At 40.3% G+C, this 20,995-nt stretch overlaps 1 protein-coding gene across 3 annotated transcripts in view; it reads right to left on the reverse strand.

Annotated features, from left to right (window-relative positions):
• LOC126188214 (ovarian-specific serine/threonine-protein kinase Lok-like) overlaps positions 1–20,995 on the reverse strand; it is a 221,526-nt gene that overhangs the window by 44,472 nt on the left and 156,059 nt on the right. For all 3 annotated transcript variants that reach the window (XM_049929766.1, XM_049929765.1, XM_049929767.1), the window contains exons 2-4: positions 13,800–14,054; positions 13,570–13,697; positions 11,113–11,211 (exon numbers count right to left, since the gene is read on the reverse strand). In XM_049929766.1, coding sequence (XP_049785723.1) covers positions 11,113–11,211; positions 13,570–13,697; positions 13,800–14,054 — 482 coding nt within the window. The remainder of the gene's footprint in view (positions 1–11,112; positions 11,212–13,569; positions 13,698–13,799; positions 14,055–20,995) is intronic.

The raw sequence follows: 20,995 nt of genomic DNA on the forward strand, positions 1-20,995 counted from the left end.
TGATTTGAAAGAGCATGGATTGCTGCTAAGATTTTTGAATTTGAGTGATAGCTTATTGAAAATGGATGTACAAGGCGCATTCGGGAGGACGACGTTCAATCCCGCGTCCGGCCATCCTTATTTAGGTTTTCCGTGGTTTCCCTAAATCGCTCCATGCAAATGCCGGGATGGTTCCTTTTAAAGGGCACAGCCGACTTCCTTCCCCATCCTTCCCAAATCCTATGAGACCGATGACCTCGCTGTTTGGTCTCTTCCCCCAAACAACCCAACCCAAAGATGTACAAGAGTTAAGGAAGTCTGATCAAAATACAGGTTTGATTTCTGCCAAGTATTAACTGAGTGAAAGCTGCTTATTCTTGGGAATAAGCTAATATTGTTGACAAGAAATGACAATATGGAATATATGTATTGAGAGGCCAATGTCAGAATACCCAGACTTGTGAATAGGGGTCGACAAGAGGTTCATGAACTTACACCACTTATTGCCCAACTACCCACTTCTGAGCCAAAAATATCCTTTTAGAATGGGAAGAGTTACCCCAAAATATAATACCATATGACATAAGTGAATAAAAATAAGCAACCTTGACTAATTTTCATGTCAATCGAGCACTCACTTCAGATACCGTTCAAATAGTAAAAATGACAGCATTAAGTCTTTGAACAAGATGATGAACATGGGCTTTCCATGACAGTTTGCTATCTATCTGAACGCCTAAAAATTTGAACTGTTCAGTTTCACTAATCATATGCCCATTCTGTGAAATTAAAACGTCAGATTTTGTTGAATTGTGTGTTAGAAACTGTAAAAACTGAGTCTTACTGTGATTTAGCATTAGTTTATTTTATACGAGCCATGAACTTAGGTTGAAACTGGGCCAATGTTGCACGCAACATCCTTTACTACCAAGCTAGTGTTATCAGCAAACAGTAATATTTTAGAGTTACCTGTAATACTAGAGGGCATATCATTTATATAAATAAAGAACAGGAGTGGCCCCAACACTGATCCCTGGGGCACCTGCCAATTGACTGCACCCCACTCAGACCCCACATCACAGCTTCTCCTGTCTGTTGCTAAATTAAGAGGTGAACCAATTGTGAGCTACTCACTGTATTCCATAATGGCCCAATTTCTGGAGCAATATTTTGTGATCAACACAATCAAATGATTGAGTTAATTCAAAAAATATGCCTAATATTCGAAACCTCTCCATCCATAAAATTCTGCTGCTATGTAATCCCAAATTTCTGAATCCCACAACACACATTGAAACTCTTGCCCTCCAGGAACAGGAGCATCAGCACAACACCACCTAAAAACACTATCCATCCTGCTCACTTCCTACTCCTGCCACTGTCCATCACCTCTACAAAACCTGCAAAATTTCCCCATGTCCCCTCATAACTGACAAACCCTGTCTTGCAGTCCTACTACATTTACACCACCCTCCAAAACTTCCTCCCACCACCACACAGGATGCAGAACCAAAACAGACCCAAACATAGTCATGAACCTTTCCTCCAAAAGCCTTAGCCCCACATAAGTATCAGTCCTTTCCAAAGACCTCACCTTTTGCCCTACTCCCAAATTCAGTCATGCAGGACTTGTTAAGGACCTTCTCTCCTTCTCTCAGTCCCTACAATGGATACATTTTCTTGCCACCAACACTACCCATCTGACTCAACCAAAACACCAATGGTTGGTTGGTTTTGTCGGGGAAGGAGACCAGACAGCGAGGTCATCGGTCTCATCGGATTAGGGAAGGACAGGGAAGGAAGTCGGCCGTGTCCTTTGAAAGGAACCATCCAATGTTCAACCCTGTCTGACTCAGTTCACTCCTCATCCACCCATGAACCACCCCCACTACCCCAAATTACCCTCTGTTAACTTTCCTGAATTTCTTAACCTGGAACCTTACCTCACCATCATTCCCCAAATTCCTCAATATACAAACTAACCTTACATCCTGAACTGTGCAGATGGAAACTCTGCTTGCAATATATCCTACATTCCCATTACCCTTCTGGCCTCAACCTTCATTAATCATTGTCCTTACCCTTCTAGCCCCTTCCCTGTTCCCATTCCAGCACTACACAGCCCTTTATTCCACCAATGCACCCAGTCTTTTTACTTCTCTCCTTTTCCGCCACTCCGCCTTCTCTCCTCCACCCTCTGTCTAACCTCCTGACTGCATGTAGCTGCCCTACGCTCCATCTCACCACTACATGCTCCCACTATCAGCACTTTACCATAACCCGCGCCTACCCTGCTATCCCTCCCCCTCCCTGCCTCAGCCTCCCCCTTACCTCCACCTGGTCATCTCTCACATAACGTGCTGTTGCTCGCAGTCTGGCTACAGCTGCCGGAGACTGTGGTGGTGGTGGTGGTGGTGTGTATGTTTGTGTGTGCGTGTGTGTGTGTGTGTCTCAGCATCTCCGCTATATGATGAATAGCAACTATACTTTTCATAATATTATTATAGTCTGTTTAAATTATTTATATCAAGAAAGTATGTTTGAGAACTGCTCTGTACAATTAACTGATTTGAATACAGTGATCATGTCCATCTGTATGATTTCTGGGAGTGCTGTGACAAAATGTTTGTTAGCTAAATTTAAAACTTCAGACAGAAAGCGCTCTACATTTTTGGCAATATTTATTGACTCAAATGTCTTGCTTGAAACTGTGTTTGCAAATGTTAAGTATCATTCTAGTATGAGAAGGAAGATTCACTTGAAGCTTCTGTCCTCACAACAGGTGGAACCTCTCCAACTGAGCAACCTGCCCTATCCTTCTGTCGTCCTCAAGGATGAAACTACATGGTCCCATCACATTAATGTGACCACCACCTGTGTTTGATATCAATATGCAATAACCATTCTAACACTGCAGGTGGTAGCACTAGCAGTGGAGGGTATATAAATGGGTTAGAGAACACAGGAAACAGCGCAGTCATCATCGTAATGTGGGACTGGAGCAGTTTAACTGATGCCTAAATGAGCATGATCAGGGGCTTTTGAACCAAGGGTGGAAGCATTTCCGAAATTGAGGTGCAACTGTTGAGCAACTGACCACCTAGATAAATCAAGGGGCTCCCAACACTGTCTCCTCAATGACTGTTCAGTGAATAATACTGCTGATGGGCCTCCACAGCAGGTGCCTGTTTTATGAACCCATGCTGACTGCTGTTTATTGGCGATGAAGGCTGGAATTTTTTACACCAACGCCACAACTGGACGTCCACTGAGTGGTGACAAGAGTCCTTTTCACATGAATCATGTTTTATGCTCAATCAGAAAGATGGCCATTGGTGTGTATGCCATAGGACATCTGAAAGCAAACTGTGAGGGAGCAGTATTGACTAGGGACTGTTTTCATGATATTCCCTGAGTGATCTCACAATTCTGGAAGGCACAATGGATCAAGACAAGTACGCATCTATCCTTAGGGACATTTTCCACCCTACATGTAGCTTGTTTTTCCTCAGCATGATGTCATCTACCAACAGGACAATGCAACATGGCACACTGCTTGCTGTGCACCTGGATGAGTTTACAATACTTCCCTGGCCCCCAAACTTCCAGATTTAAACCCAATCAAGAATCTGTGGGACCACCTTGATCATGTAGTTTGTGCCATGGACCCTCAACCACGAAACCTGGCCACTAGAGTTTGCAAGGCTCCACATCCCACCTTCTAGAACCTCAATGACTCTCTTCCTACATGTCTGCACTGCAAAAGGTGGTTATTCAGGCTTCTGACAGGTTGTCACATTAATGTGACTACACACCATGGTTAAAATCTAGGATAGCTTTTTGTACTTTTGTATGTGTCTCGTGGCAGTACTAGATACTTGAGGAAAAGTGATGGCCAGTAATTTGGTCTCATTTTTTTAAAGTATTGCAGGTCTATTTTCAGTTTTCAGACTAGCCTAGACTATTCTTAGCATTTCAGAGTATTATAAGAATAAACAGATGTGGAAACTGTTATGGTATTTGAGATTGAAGAGAAATTGGTGTTCCCTCAGTAAAACCTATGTGTCCTGCTGGGCTCTGCTTTGGGCCCTGACCACTTTACATTGTTCATAAATGACCTTCCAGAACGTATACCCAAACTTAGTTTATTTTTGTATGCAGGTGATACAATATAACAATAACAAGTGATGAGCACACACACAAAGAAATGGTCCAGGAACATATTCTCCACTTACAGTCATAGTTGGAGCAACCAGTTTTCTGATAAACACACAAAAAGCAATCAACAAACAAACAAAAATCCTCCATCTAGTCCAGATATTGATGAAACTAAAATTAGCACAGTACAGGAAACAAAATTTCTTGACCTACATGTCAGTGATACGTTAAGACAAAAATTATATACAGACACACTGCTAAAAAATCTTAGCAAAAACTTTTTCTCACTGTTATCAGAAACAGGTACAGCCATGCTGACACTTCAGAGTTATATACCATGCCTTAATTGAGTCTGTTATGAGCTATGGTTTCATTTCTGTGGAAATAGCTACTCATAATATTTTTAAATTACAGAAGCAGACAGTGAGAGTAATCTCATTTAAAAATAAACATAACACATATGGATCACTTTTCAAAGTTTAAAATCCTGCCCATAGCATCCCTATATCTTGTAACACTGTACAATTGCAATATTGGAAGTAACACTAACCAATTTTTATTCTGCTTCCACATGAAGGGATTCGCAATAACACTGAATGAAGTACAGAACCATACAAAATCTCATAACTATAGAACACATCATATACAGTCTCATAAGCCAGCATACAATAAGTGAATAAACATAAGTGAGGCCAAGGGCTCAGTGTGCAAGTTTAAATTGGACTGTTGTGTACATGGCACAGTGCTTGCTGTGCTGTGCTGTGAGGTGGCCTCCCTAGGCTGACCATGGAGACTCTTGTATCACATGCTGTTTGATTATGTGCACTCACATTTTAGGGTTACAACACTCCTTCCCACTTGGGGAAAGGTCTTCACTGTGAAGATGTCCATGTGCTAATTGGCAAGTGATGACTGCTGGAGCAGGTGTCATGCTGGCACAGGAGAATATTGTCTGAAATGGCAAAGGCAGGAACATGCAGAGTGCCGACTGCCCTGCGAGAAGCCATAAAGGAGTAATTGTTATAATGGTGCTGTATCCATGTCCACATCTGGGCAGGCACTCGGTGATGGAGCCAGCAGAGAAGATGGAAACAGCAGCAGCAGGGACTGTGGAGATGGAGGCAGCCTGCTGCAGGCTACTCTACCCTGTGGCAGCAGCACCCAGAGTGTAGATGGTGCATGAGCTGAGGAGGCATGGACCGCATCACAGGGGCTGGTGCATGGCTCTCTGGTGCATGGTCAGTCATGCATGAATGGATCTGGTCATAGTGTTATGACACCAAGCCATCGGAGATGGTCACAATGTAGAGGTGGTGGGCTTGACAGTGACGGATGACCACTGGTATCCATTTAGGGTGTGGCCAGACCTGCAGGTCCAGACAGTGGAGCCAGGATGGAAACACTGCAAGACAGGTGTTGGGCATGGCTAGGAGTTGAGCAGAGCACATAAAGCATCACATGGGTCTGGTGGCTGTGTAGCAGCTCTGCTGGTTTATGGACGCCAACTGGAGTGAACCTACGTGAACTAAAGAACCTACTGAGGGCTTCCTTAGGAGAAGAATGAGAGACGTATTTTTTCAACTGTGTTTTTAATGTATAGACCAGACACTCTGCCTTGCCGTTGGACTGGGGATGAAAGGAAGAAGCCGTACCATTCCAGATTCCACTCTTTCTACAAAAATCTTCAAAATCTTGAGACAAACTGTGGGCTGTTGTCTGCCACAAGCATATATGGTAATACTTCTAAGGAAAAAATCTTAGATAGGGCAGTGATCATAGCTACTGTGGATGTGGACAGGCAGTGAACAACATGTGGAAATTTTGAGGAAGTATCAACTAATACAAGCTAAAAAGAGTCAAGCAACAGACCCAGAAAAATCAGCATGAATTGCTCCCAGGGGCTGTTCAAAACATGTAGTGGTGGGCCAGCAATTTTGTATGAGAAACGCCCCAATGGTCCAGGAGGAGAAGGTGCGTGACATCCCACCACAATGGGGATGAGATCACAACCCTGGACGAGTCTCAGGTCGCACCTGATGAAGGTCTCGAGCTACGTGACCGAAATATCATGCAAGTACGACGCTGATATCCGGCAGAATATCCGACAACCCAAGATGTCATTAGATCGCCGGGAAAGCCTGAAGAGTTAAACCAGAGGTTTATGATCAAAAATAAAATGAAACATAGAACTGTTTAGGAAAACATGAAATTTATGAGGGCATACAAAGTAGCAAGGGCTTCTGTTTCTATCTGCGAGTAGCACTGCTGGGCCTGATTCAGTTTTGGAGCATACACAATTTGGCCTTCGGAACAATTTGCATATTTGTGCATGGTGACAGCTCCGAGGCCATACTGGGAGGTGTCTGTGGCCAGAACAAGATGTTAGCCTGGTTGGGAGATGACTAAGCAAGATGCCAACTGTAATTTTGACTGTCATAGGGTGAAGCATACTCACAGGTGAGTGGCCAGTGAAAACAAACATCTTGACATAAGAGAGCATGAAGTGGCAAGGCTAATGTGGCTGTACCAGGAGTAAATTTATTGTAGTATTCATTCTTCCTGAGAAGGGCTTGCAACTCTTTGACAATGGTAGGATGCAACAAAGCTGTAACAGCCTCAACATGCTGGTGCAAATGCCTGGTGCAAGCATGCAAAACTTCAAAACTGACAGATGATAGAAGGCTGAAAAAATTATGATTTGTCCAAGTTAGATTTCAAATTGGCAGCCTGTAGCACCATGAGCAAGACACTAAGCTTCTGCAAATGTTCATCTGTTGAGGAACCTGAGACCACAATATCATCCAATTAGTTAATGCACCCTGGCACAGAGGATGTGAGTTGCTCCAAAAATCATTGGAAAATGGCAGGGGCACTAACCACACTGAATGGCAGGTGCTGGTATTGATATAACCCAAAGGAGGTATTCACAACAAGGACATGTTTGGAATCATCATCCAGAGACAATCATAAGTATGCTTCTGACAAGTCTACTGTGGAAAAATATTGGCCCCTGGAAAGCCGTGCTAAGAGTTCATCTGGATGGGGTAAGGGTTAGGTGTCAAAATACGAGGGCTATCCACAAAGTACATTATGTTTTGGAATTAAAAATAAATAAAGTATTGGAATTTTTTTTTATTATATACAGATGAAAGCCACACTTAAATACTACTTTTCTACATAGTCGCCATTCAAATTAAGGCACTTATCGTAGCAATGGACGAGCTTGGAAATTCCTTCGTCGTAAAATTCGGCCGCCTGCGCCTTCAACCACGTGGTTACCTCTTCTTGAAGCTGTGCATCGTCATCAAAACGCTGCATAGCCAATCACTTCTTCATTGCTGGGAATAAGTGGAAGTCGCTCGGTGCCAGGTCGGGACTGTACGGCGGATGAGGAAACAACTCCCACTTAAAAGATTCGAGAACTTCACGAGTGGCATTTGCCGTGTGGGCCCGGGCATTGTCGTGAATCAGCAAGATCTTTGAGCCCAACTTTCCCCTGTACTTGTTTTGTATTGCTCTTCTGAGGTTGTGCAGAGTTTGGCAATACCTTTGAGAGTTTATTGTAGTGCCTCTTTCCAGGAAATCCACAAAAATCACACCTTTTCTGTCCCAAAAGACAGTCGCCATCACCTTCCCTGCCGACATTGTCTGTATGCATTTCTTGGGTTTTTGGGGGGAATTTGTGTGCCCCCACTGCATTCACTGCAATTTTGTCTTGCAGTTCACATGCTTAACCCATGTTTCGTCACCAGTAATGATGCGATTGAGTAATGAGTCACCATCTTTCTCATAAGCGTCCAGAAACGTTAACGCTGCAGCCATTCGCTGATTTTTGTGAATCTCTGTCAAGATTCTTGGTATCCATCTTGCACAAAACTTGTGGTAACCAAGCTTTTCGGTAATGATTTCGTGCAACAAACTTCATGAAATTTGTGGAAAACTCATAGAGAGTTCCATTACTGTGAAATTACGGTTTTCATGGACCATGGCATCGACTTTTTCGACAAGTTCGGCAGTCACTATGCTGGGTCTTCCACTTCACTCTTCGTCGTGAACGTTAGTTCGGCCATTTTTAAATTTTATGACCCATTGACGCACTCCACCTTCAGTGATTATGTTGTCCCCATACACTTCACAAAGCTGCTGATAGATTTCTATCGGTGTACAGTTTTTTGCAGACATAAACCTTAGTACAGCACGCATTTCACACTTCGCAGCATTTTCAATTAATGCTGACATTTCAAACTGTCACAGTAACTTAATGGAGTACAGCACAAACCTCTCACTAGCACAGCAGGATACCAACTGAGCAGCGGAATGCCATGACACCAAGATGGCCATGCTAGCCCCACCCCTTACAGACACAAACGAAAACGTAATGTACTTTGTGGATAGCCCTCATAGATTGTAAATCTAGAGACACTTTAAAATCACCACAGAGCTGATGGTGGTTGTTGGTTTTTTTTGACAGTTTCCAATGGAGCAGACCATTCACGCAAGGAGACAGGTGTGACACCACTCAAAGAGATAAGGTGATCCAGTTCCAATCTGATATGTCCCCATAAAGCTACTGGTACTGCATGGACACAAAAAACAGTTGGCCTGCTATTGGTTCCATTACGACCTAGGTCTTGAAATTGGTAGCACACCCTAGACCTTCCAAAAACAGGGAGGAATATAATGAGCAGAGTGCATCTAATTGTTGATATGGAACTTGATCTGGTGCCAGATGCACTTTGTCAGAAACTGAAAATGCAAAAATTTTGAAGGTATCTAACCAAAATAAGATTTCAGTGTTGCCATCATCCACCACTAGAAAGTTCAAAGGCTAAACAACTGCTCTGTATGCCATGGAAGTATAAAACTGTCCCAGTATAGGTATTTGTTATTTGTTGTAACTCAACGACCAATGAGAGACCGGGGGCAATGCCATGACATGTAGAATTTGTTAGGGCTACCATCACTTGGGAAACACTGTTCACATCCATGTTTGTGTCTGCTGAAGGAGATTGACAGCTGCACACAGGCACAATACGTCCCCCCACCCCCCCAACGGTTTCATATCGCCCAACACTTTTGGCATGCAACCCGCTCATATTAAACAATACAATAAGGGTAAGATGGAAGAGGAGCATGTGGCCACTACTGTGATGCTGATTGCTGCTGCTGCTTAAGTCAGTGCTACCCCATGCAGCATAGAGATTGCAGTTACACAGCTGCGACATCGTCTTACCCATGTGAGCTAACCAACAGTGGCCGAGGAGGAGAGGAAGCAAAGGCAGCTACTGTACACCATGTTTCTATCTGATTTCCTACCATCCTAGATACTTCAAAAGACAGAGCAATGTTCAGAACATCCGTGAGAGAGGGACTTTCATGTTGTGAAGCACATTCATGAACTTCCCCATGAGAGGCCAAGCATATTATAGCATCATGAACCACTGAATCAGCATATGAGTCCTGATAGGCCTCAATAGCAAAGTGGCAATGATGGCTAAGCATATAATGACAGTTAGAGAGCAACTGACGCATTTCATCAAAAGAGAGACTGGCAGGTTCCTAAAGAGGAATTAGCTGACATAAAAGGTGATAAACATGAAGATATATCCATGACAAAAGTAAAGTCTTACACAAGCTGGAACTGGCGACTCTAAAAGTTTGAAAATGTTATCAAAAGTGTTTTTAATATGCATCCCAATCATTGATGGAATCATCATACAGAGGAAACAATGGGGGTTGTGTCTGTGGCAGTTGAACCTGACATGTCAACAAGACTGCCAAATTGTTCAGTGCCACAGAGAGAGCCTGCTGCTGGTCAGTGAGAGCTCATTATTGTTCAACAAGAGATTGAAGAATTTCTTCCACTGACATGTTAGCTGTTTATCAAACCGAAAAACAAAACATTTGGAACACTTGAGTAGAATACTGCACTCAATGCCAAGTATCTTTTAACACTGTATGGACACAAACCAAGTTTTATTCTGCTTCCACATGAAGAGATTCACAATAACAATGAATGAAGTATAGAATGGGACAAAGTCTCATAACTATAGAACACGTCAATATACAGTCTCACAGGTGAGCGTACAATAAGTAAACACAAGTGAGGCCGAGGGCCCAGCATGCTGGGCTTATATTGGGCTGTTGTGCACATGGCACAGCATTTGCTGCACCATCTGTCCAGGTTGTGAGGTGTCCTTTCTAGGCCAGCCATCGATGCACTTGAATCACGTGCTGTTTGATTATGCATGCTTGCACTATAGTCTTCAACAATATATATAAATACATTGACTTGTTTCACAATGAAGCATTTGGAGTCACCACATAAATAAAAACCTCAGTTGCCACTACTATGGCACAAGAAACAAAAGTCACATTATCATACCCGCAATACAAAATTGTATGACAATATGTAAAATGCATGGGAATTGAAATGTAGAGATTAATCAAATCAATCACATTAACAATACAAATGATAGTCAAATTGCAATGAATATTATTGTAGCACTGCTTATATTCTGCTAAGGAATTTCTAGATATGAAGTTCTAAGTCAATCTATTCAATGTGTCTTTGTGTAACTTAAATTAACTATTAAGTATGGGTGTGTCATAATTTCAGATGAATCACTATGTTTGTTTTCACTTCTGTTTATTGTAATTTGACAACCAGTAATGTTTGTATTTTCTGTAAACAGCAGTATATCATAATTTTTGTTGTACTGCAGTTAACTTATCCCGAATCAACTGAACAATTCTGTACTTAACTTATCTGTGGAAAAAATAAAGAATCAACCAATTAACCAGGAATGTAAGATAATTATTCTGTTTATCAATGCTATCAGACACAACAGAAAATAATGGTCAGTCTTTGTTGAATATCTTCAATGACAGTTTGATGGACATAAGTGGCATATCGTGCCATTTCAAACTGCTTGAAGACTCTGTATCTGATTTTCAGTAAAATTACATACTTACATGTTTCAACCCTCTGAGAATTTTTGCCTCCCATTTGGCATACTTTTCTTCACCAGGATGGAGAGTGATTGCTTTCATGGCATATCCCTTGTGGCTTTTCTGAAAACGGGAATGTTATATGTATTATTTTTGTCTACAAATTAGCTTGCAAATTAACATACATCAAAGCATGTACAGCACTGTTATAATTAAACTTTTGCTACTTAAGAGGCCACCATGAAAAATGCATGACTGTAGGACAATGAAACTTTGTGGAAACATTTGTAAGGACATGCAATAGAGAAATAACAAATAAATCATTGAAAGTAATATGAGAGGGTTGTTGTTGTTGTTGTTGTGGTCTTCAGTCCTGAGACTGGTTTGATGCAGCTCTCCATGCTACTCTATCCTGTGCAAGCTTCTTCATCTCCCAGTACCTACTGCAACCTACATCCTTCTGAATCTGCTTAGTGTATTGATCTCTTGGTCTCCCTCTACGATTTTTACCCTCCACGCTGCCCTCCAATGCTAAATTTGTGATCCCTCGATGCCTCAGAACATGTCCTACCAACCGATCCCTTCTTCTAGTCAAGTTGTGCCACAAACTTCTCTTCTCCCCAATCCTATTCAATACCTCCTCATTAGTTACGTGATCTACCCACCTTATCTTCAGCATTCTTCTGTAGCACCACATTTCGAAAGCTTCTATTCTCTTCTTGTCCAAACTAGTTATCGTCCATGTCTCACTTCCATACATGGCTACACTCCATACAAATACTTTCAGAAACGACTTCCTGACACCTAAATCTATATTCGATGTTAACAAATTTCTCTTCTTGAGAAACGCTTTCCTTGCCATTGCCAGTCTACATTTTATATCCTCTCTACTTCGACCATCATCAGTTATTTTGCTCCCCAAATAGCAAAACTCCTTTACTACTTTTAGTGTCTCATTTCCTAATCTAATTCCCTCAGCATCACCCGACTTAATTCGACTACATTCCATTATCCTCGTTTTGCTTTTGTTGATGTTCATCTTATATCCTCCTTTCAAGACACTGTCCATTCCGTTCAACTGCTCTTCCAAGTCCTTTGCTGTCTCTGACAGAATTACAATGTCATCGGCGAACCTCAAAGTTTTTACTTCTTCTCCATGAATTTTAATACCTACTCCGAATTTTTCTTTTGTTTCCTTTACTGCTTGCTCAATATACAGATTGAATAACATTGGGGAGAGGCTACAACCCTGTCTCACTCCTTTCCCAATCACTGCTTCCCTTTCATGCCCCTCGACTCTTATAACTGCCATCTGGTTTCTGTACAAATTGTAAATAGCCTTTCGCTCCCTGTACTTTACCCCTGCCACCTTCAGAATTTGAAAGAGAGTATTCCAGTCAACATTGTCAAAAGCTTTCTCTAAATCTACAAATGCTAGAGGGTAAAACTTGTTAATTGCATACCATGTTTACATTACAGATTACAAACATTGCTCACTGTGATGGCCATCTACATCCATGACAGCCTGGAACTGCACTAGAGACACCAGTTTGCAGTTGTTCACAGTACTTTTTGAACAGTGGACCACAGAATGTTCTGCTGTCGTGACACAGCTCGTGCACTGCTTAAAGACTGCACACTGCATCCAGCATTCTCAGCTATGGCAACAGTAACTTCTTCAACAATTTGTGGTGCATTTGGCTGTTGGCCTGTCCCAGACGCTATTCCTAAGTCGCCAGCTAGTTCAAATTTCCAAATCATGATCTTCAACCCCTGTGTAGAAGAGGACTTTCCATATTCCTTTACTGCACTGATACTTCCATGCTGACTGTTGGCAACTGCAATGCACACTGATGCTTGTGCTTTAGCCCTACATCACTGCACCAGTACCAGTGGCTAATAGCAAGTCATGACATGAACACTACTAACAATGCAAATCCTGCAGGGTGCAGTCTGAACATTATTCCTATAAAGTTGGGTGCCCTAAGGTAAATAGTTTTCAATCTACACTGGCTCAGGTAGCAAAAGTTTAATTACAGCCACCCCATACGTAAAAGGGTATCAACAGCAAAGATGAAATGACAATTACTCACAAGAAAATATGCTTTTAAAACATAATTGTTGGCTGAGGGCGTTTCATTAAATTAGGAAAATTTCTGTAATGTTATTCATGAGTGAAAACAGGTTCTGCAATTTTCAAATAAGAAAATAATGACACTGCAGTGTTGACACTTAAATTCCCCTTCTAGCACTCAAAATAGACTCAGAGGTTTGGCCTCTATTTCCTGAATGATATTGCTCCTGGGAAGGAAAAAGATAATAAAGTTGAAATTTGCACATTATCAGTCGTATTTAACCTCTCAGTTGTTTGTTTATTTTTATATTTTATTTCTCCCATTCATTTCCTTTTATCATTTTATTTCTCCTGGAATACATGTTACATACTTTAACTGTTACTATTTAAATTTGGGTGTTACATACCTTGTTAAATATTGCATGAACACTACCAAATCCTCCAGATCCAAGTAAATATGATACTGCATATTTATCCTTAATGGTTGGAGGATAATTACACATATCACAAGTCTTTTTGTCCATAAAAACAAGAACTGAAACATGTAAAAGAGCAGTGATGTATTATAGTTAATATGAAAATTTGAATTTTTTAGTCGTTTTGGAAAACTACGTTTAATATGCTGTTTAATATTCACCTGTTGTTGTCTTGTCTATTAATGCAATTTTACTATTGTGTGCCAATACTTTTGTCTTTCCTTTGCCAACAGCTGATTCATCAATAAATGTGCCTTTTTTACTCATATCTTCCAAGACTACATGTTCACCCTTTTTAATTATTTTGAAGTGGCAACTCTCAATGTAATTCATATCCAAATCTCCAAAGCATTCTTTTGGGATGACTAAATCACATTCTGATGCAGCTCCCACTGTGGCTTCTTCTTTTCTTAGCTCTGAAACAACAGTAACTCTGTATTGTTGCCAGTTTATGGACAGAATAAGGTACCTCAAGTCCACATTCCTCTTCAGTGGATTTAATATGAAAACAAGAATTAGGTTTCTGCAGGTAACTACAATGGTAATACTTTTCTTTCACCACTTTCCTTCCCTAACACAACAAAATGTACTCTTCTTCCAAATGTTATTTACGTCATCAACAATTACAGCTCTTATGTAGTGTCAACATGTTATACATAACACAGAACAAATATAACTGGTTCTGAGAATGAGTCAGGATTAAGAGAAAATCATTGTGATGTTGGGCTGTACTAAGAAAGAGTTCACATTTAATAATTCTGGCATATTTTGATATTATCTAAAGGCCAAACTCAATAAACTACTTGATATGGGATACTGTACCCAATTTAACAATTGTTTGTTTACGTGTGTGTGTGTGTGTGTCTAATTTAAAGAATGAATTGGGTTTTAAAAGCATTTTCTTAATAATACAGTTGAACTGAAAGCAGGTGCATGACAAAAGGGTGGAGGTTGTAGAGAATAAGCAACTAGTGTGGATCAGTAACATCAATTAACAGAGAGTTAAAAACTATCAGAAAGAAGTTAGGATACACTGAACAACAACTTGAGCAGAGTGAAACAGGCACATGAAGAGAGGCAGAACAACTTAAACAAGACACACAAGAAAGTAATAATTTACTAATAATTAATAGAGATGTACACCATTATTGAAAAATATGGAGCAATTTATTAAATTTTTACTTCATGAAATATCAGTTGAACGTGAATAATCTCCAAATCATTGACATGAAGAGGATCTGATGTTTTAGCTACCACTTCTAGAGCACTGATAGTTGTGCAACTGAATGTTAGTGTTCTCATCCAAATGTAGAGCCAGTTTGGACAAGTTATCAGTAAGGTCTACATCTACATCGACATGATTACTCTGCAGTTCACAATTAAGTGCTTGGAAGAGGGTTCACAGAACCACCTTCAAGCTATTTCACTACCATTCCACTCTCTAATGGCATATGGAAAAAAGAGCACTTAAATCTTTCCATATGAGCTCTGATTTCTCTTATTTTATTATGACAGTCAGTCCTCCCTATGTAGTTGGGCACCAACAAAATATTTCTGCAGTTGGAAAATATAGTTGGTAACTGAAATTTAATGAGAAAAAGTGCCCTTGTTTTAATGATTGTTATCCCCAATTTATGTATCATATCTGTGGCAGTCTTCCTCCCATTTCATGATAATTCTAAATGATCTGCTCTTCTTTGGCCTTTTTCAATGTCCTCTGTCAGTCCCATCTGATGCAGATCCCCCATTACATAGCTGCACTCCAGAAGAGGGCAGGCAAGCTTGGTGTAAGCAGTCTCTTTAGTAGACCTGTTGCACTTTCTAAGTGTTCTGCCAATAAATTTCAGTCTTTCGTTATCTTTCCCAACTACATCATCTATGTGATCATTCCAATGTAAGTTATTCACAGTTTTAATCACTAATTATTTAATACAGTTTACAGTTAGCAAATTTCTTTTAGTATTCATGTGGATGACTTCACAGTTTTCATTACTTAAGAGTCAATCGACACTTTTCATACTATACAGATATCTTGTCTATGTCATTTTGCAATTGGATTTGATCATCCGATAACTTTACAAGAGGGTAAATGAGAGCATCATCGGCAAACAATCTAAGGGGATTGCTCAGATTGTCACCTATGTTATTGGTATAGATCTGGAACAGAAGAGGAATACCAGACATTACTTCCATTTTACTTGATGGCTTCAGTCAATTACTACAGACTGTGACCTTCCTGACAGCAATTACAAATCCAACTGCATAACTGAGATGATATCACACATGGTGATTAGAAGTCACTTGTGAGGAACGATGTCAAAAGCCTTCTGGAAATCTAAAAACATGGAATCAGTTTGACATCCTGCATTGATAGCACCCATTACTTTATGAGGATAAAGAGCTAGTTTTGTTTCACACAAATCATTTTCTTCAAGGTAATTCACAATGTTCGAACACAGCATATGTCCCAAAATTGATTTTAGTGATATGGGTCTGTAATTCAGCAGATTACTCCTATTTCCTTTCTTGGTTATTGGTGTGACTTGTGCAACTTTCCAGTCTTTAAGTAGAGATCTTTTGATGAGCAAGCAGTTGTGTATGGAGCTATAGTACCCATATACTTTGAAAGGAATCTGACTGGTATAATATCTGGGCCAGGGGTCGTGCCTTTGTTTAGTGATTTAAGCTGTTTTGCTACACCAATGGCTAACCTGTAGCTTAAGGTTTCCTGCATCCTTGAGTTTAGAAGAAATGAGTCAGCAGCTTTAGATCAGACAGAATTTTGTCTCTGATTCAGCACTGACCCAGCAACTAGGAAAAGAATAAGGCTCTGATTTAAGCAATTTCAACAATCTATCTACAAGGAATGAAGTGGACAGACCACATGTGTCAGGTGAGGTTAAGAGATGGTCTGATGAAAATTTTGTGCTTAATCACAGAAATTCAACCAATATGACTAGTAGAGAATTAGGAATACTTCTGTATCACATGTTTTTAGATTCCTTTTGTATACAAGCTCTACTACTTAGAACTTGTTTAGGTTTTTGGTGTAAATGACAAAGAAAAATGTACTGAATGTAGTGCCAATGTGGTAAGAAAGATGGAAGACAAACTGTTTCTCCTGCCTTACTATTAATAATATGAGTGAAAATGCAAATATTCACAGTGTTTGCATATGGGATCCACAAAATCCCTGTGAAACACTGCAACATGATAGAGACTCAGCAAAACTCAAACTTGTAAGCTTTGTGTGTCTTCTATGCTCCTGATGTATTTTTATAGTTTTGTTCTGTTTGCTGAGCATGTGCCTTCAGCCTGAAGATATTTGTCTCTCTGTACTTCTTCAATATGGCTTCTTCAACCCCATTGGTAGGCTCATCAGTTGTTACATGAGGCCTATGGACCAGAGTAAGCAACACACTCTCACAATGCGAGGAATGATGGCAGCTGAAAGCATACAAGTACAAGCCTGTGTGGGTGGTTGTCTCATATGAACTGTATCCCTTACTGCCATGTGTTGTGCATTTGACCAAGATGTCAAAGAATGAGAGTTTCCCATTCTCTTCCACCTCCATAGGAAATTTGACTCCAGTGTGCAGAGAATTCAAATGTTTGATGAACTCCTGAAGTAGGGCTGTTGATAAAATATTGATATATCGATATGTTTCCCAAAAATATCGATATATATCTACGATACTTTTTCCTCGATATATCAATGCTGAAGTGGCAATGTCAAGTGCCAATATTTTTACTTTACATTATATGTTTTTCACAATTTTCCTTATATACTTGAAATTGTTCTTTTAAAATTGTAGTAGAACTTAATTTTACTTTCACTGTATTAAGGAGTCTTACTACTTTTTGAGCTTTCATCACATCTAATCTTTGTCTTTGACTGTGTGGAGCACGTATATGTGGCATAAAAGAAGAAGTCTGATTTCACTGGGGTCGGGGAGGGGGGGTTGTATAGAATAACAAGATTTTCGATGTGAAGAAATAGCAGACCCATTGTATTCAAAAACAATTTCTTCAAAATCAGTTGCTGAAAATGATGAAGAAATATATGAATGACAAGATTCATCTTTGTGACAGGTGGAGATGTGTGAGGAGAAATGTTGACATAACTGCCGCTTGGTGCTACCAATAGAAACTGCAATGTTAGCTTCACCATGCAATTTTGACACTACAGCTGCTAGGTCACTGGCGTTGGCAGAAATGGAAAAAAGCATGGAAGTCAACATGAAGTGTTCTGGACAAATCCGATATGTGACAAAACCAAGCAATGGACCCATTGGACACCTTTTATTGTGCCACTTACATGCAGTTACCATTGTTGGTAAAGTAGTTATTGCCAAGTGTGTATGTGCAAAGTTTTCCTTTCAATTCTTGCTCTAAGGGAGATAGGCAGGCTGCTAGTTTGTTGATGTATGGAATATCTAATAATAAATCAATACTTAAATATACAGCTTTAAAACTGGCAGTATATTTACAATGTTAAACTGATATTTTTGTGGGCCAATACGTTGATATTTTTTCAGAGATATATTGATATTTTTTCTCAATATATCAAGAGCTGATAATGATTTTTTTTAAAATATTGCTACATCAGATTCCCTATATTTGTTAAAAATATCAACACTTCTATCCTGAAGCCTTTCATGCCCATGTGGTCACACAAAAAGTGGGTTATCAACATGTCAAAGAAGTAAATGTCTTTTGCACCCCATGCCAGAAGCATCCATAAAGGTCCTTGTTACAAGGTGTTATTGTAGCTGTTGAATGAAGTATGGGGCATTTTCAGAAAGTAAGTGTACTGTGACCATAATGGGCTGCGGTTTTTTGTTTCTCGAGGATTAGCAACATTTTGTGGTAGAGGGGAGTGCCTGACCAGAACAAGCATTGCAGTCACATGGTAGCAGGTAAACTAACATTGTAATATCCAGTTATGTGAAAAATGTTGGTAAGAAATTCCACCAACTGCAAGTCACTTGCTGTGATCCACTTATTTGCTCATGGAAGGAATAACATATATCAAAATTTTTTTGCAAACTTAATTGGTTTACAGCAAAGGTGTTATGAACAAAAGGGGTGTATTTAAGTGGTGCAGGGAGTTTAATGGAAGGAGAACAAATGTTCATGATGAACAGAAGAGTGGAAGACTTTCCATTTTGACTGATGAGTTGGTGCAAAAAAATCGATGAAAATGTTTGTGAAGACCGCCGATAGACAGTGGATGAAAGTTCTGTGATGTTTCCTCAACTCTCCAAACTTCCTTACACAAGACACTCACAGAAACTCTTGGATACTAGAAACTGTGTGCAAAATGAATTGCAAAACAGCTGGCAGAGTAGCACAAGAAAAATTCAGTAGCATCTGCAAGTTTCTTGAGTGACTTGAATTGGAAGGTGAGGATCTTCTTAGCCCCATAGTGAATGGAGATGAAATGTGGGTGACTCATTACATGCTTGAGACAAAAAGACAGTCTTCACAGTGGTGTCACATCACTTCTCCATCTGCCAAAAAATCAAAACCAAAATTTTGGGTAAAAAAGTCAAGGCCTCAGTTTTTGGGACCAAACACAATTTTTGCCTCAGAAGGAGACCATCAACTCACAACAAAACTGTAAGATCCTAAAAAACTCAAAACGAGCATTCAAAACAAAAGGGGGGGAATGTTGATGAGAGGAGTGTGCTTGTTGCATGACCACTTGTCCTGACACTGTCTTAGCCACAGGGATACTCTTGGATTCATTTGGTTGGTATGTTTTGAAGTTCCTCCACCTCCTCTTCCTCTCCTGTAGTTCCCTGTTCCCCTTACTTGGCACCTTCAGATTATCATCCTTTCATCTCCCTGAAGGTACACAAGAGTGAAATTAAATATTCAACCAACAAGCAGGTACAGACAGATGTTCTGAAGTGGGAGGAGGAGCTGGTGGGAGAGTTCTTCAAGGACGACACAAAAAAGCTTGTGCCATGGCTCACCACATGCACTGAACGAGATGGTGATTATGTGGAAAAATAGTCAACAAGTGTAACAACAATATCTTGTAATTTTTTCAAATACACAGTTTTCTAAATGAAAATATAAAAATCTAGTACACTTATTTTCTGAACATGCCTTGTACACTGAGTTGACATTCACCGGTGGTGGGACTTAAAACTGCCAATAGAAGTTTGACCAGGCTTTATATAAGGGTGCCTGTGTTTCTTACAATAGGCTATATGGGGATGTCTTATTAGTGTACTTTAAGAAAATTGGAGCCTTGGTAGTGCAACAACATGCGGTCAAAGCTCAGCAGTCTTCCCTTTTACACTATTAGTCGGGTTTCATTCCAGTTTACTGCATGCTGGATTGCTGGGCATTTGCTGTTATTGTACTTTGATAGCAAAAGAAGTACAATAACATTTGCTTGATTATTTTAAAACCTTTCCACACTTCTTACATGGTACCTCCCCCTGCTTTTGGGGTGATTGCCTTTGGTGAAATGGCTTTGATGAGCATGCGGCACATTTCTCCACAATTTTCTTCCACATTGTCACTGGGATGGATGGATATAACTTGTTCTGTGCCAGTGATATGTACCAGTTCCTGTTGGTGTAAAACTGAGTCTCTTCAGGAGAACTGATTTCACTGTATCATCAGTCTGTTTTCCTGTGAGATTGATTGTGGTCCATTGTTCCTCATCTTGCAACTTTTGTTATTCTCCTGCTGCCAGACTTCTCCTGCTATGAGACTTGTTTGGCTTTTGCACTGCACCCAGTTCAGCCAGATTGAGCTGCAGAGAGAGCGTCAACCCACTGCCAAAAATCAGGCAAGAGTAAGGAGGCCATCTCTAGGAGACATTCTGGTCAAATGCAGAGTGGATGGTACTGTGTGAAACAGTGTGCACAGGAAGGCTACCCACAATGCTTTGTACCTGCAAGCTTCCAGCTGCCATCATCACCCCTCACAGGGAAAGGGCATATTACTTTCATACAGTAACTGATAAAGAAAATCTACCAAAGGAGCATAACCTTCTTAACGGAGTACTGAAGAGGAAAGGATATGGCAAGACACAAATCTGATGTGCCATTAGGCAGGATGTACAAGCCCAGCAAATAGAACACAATAAGGGAATAAGATAATGGCATGCCTACTGTATGCTGGAAAAATATCAAATAAAATCAGCAGAATCTTAATTCAGCATAACACAAATGCCTATTCCATCCACCTCCAAAAATACAAGCACTCTTACATGCAGTGAATGTGGACTTGTGTCTCCATAAACCTAGCATCTATAAGCACGGGAGACACACTGAACTCAACAAACCCACAAAATCTGTATTGCGGACACAGTGTGTGAAAAAACTGGAGGTGC

The sequence above is a fragment of the Schistocerca cancellata genome, chromosome 5, assembly GCF_023864275.1.
Source record: "Schistocerca cancellata isolate TAMUIC-IGC-003103 chromosome 5, iqSchCanc2.1, whole genome shotgun sequence".
NCBI lineage: Eukaryota > Metazoa > Arthropoda > Insecta > Orthoptera > Acrididae > Schistocerca > Schistocerca cancellata.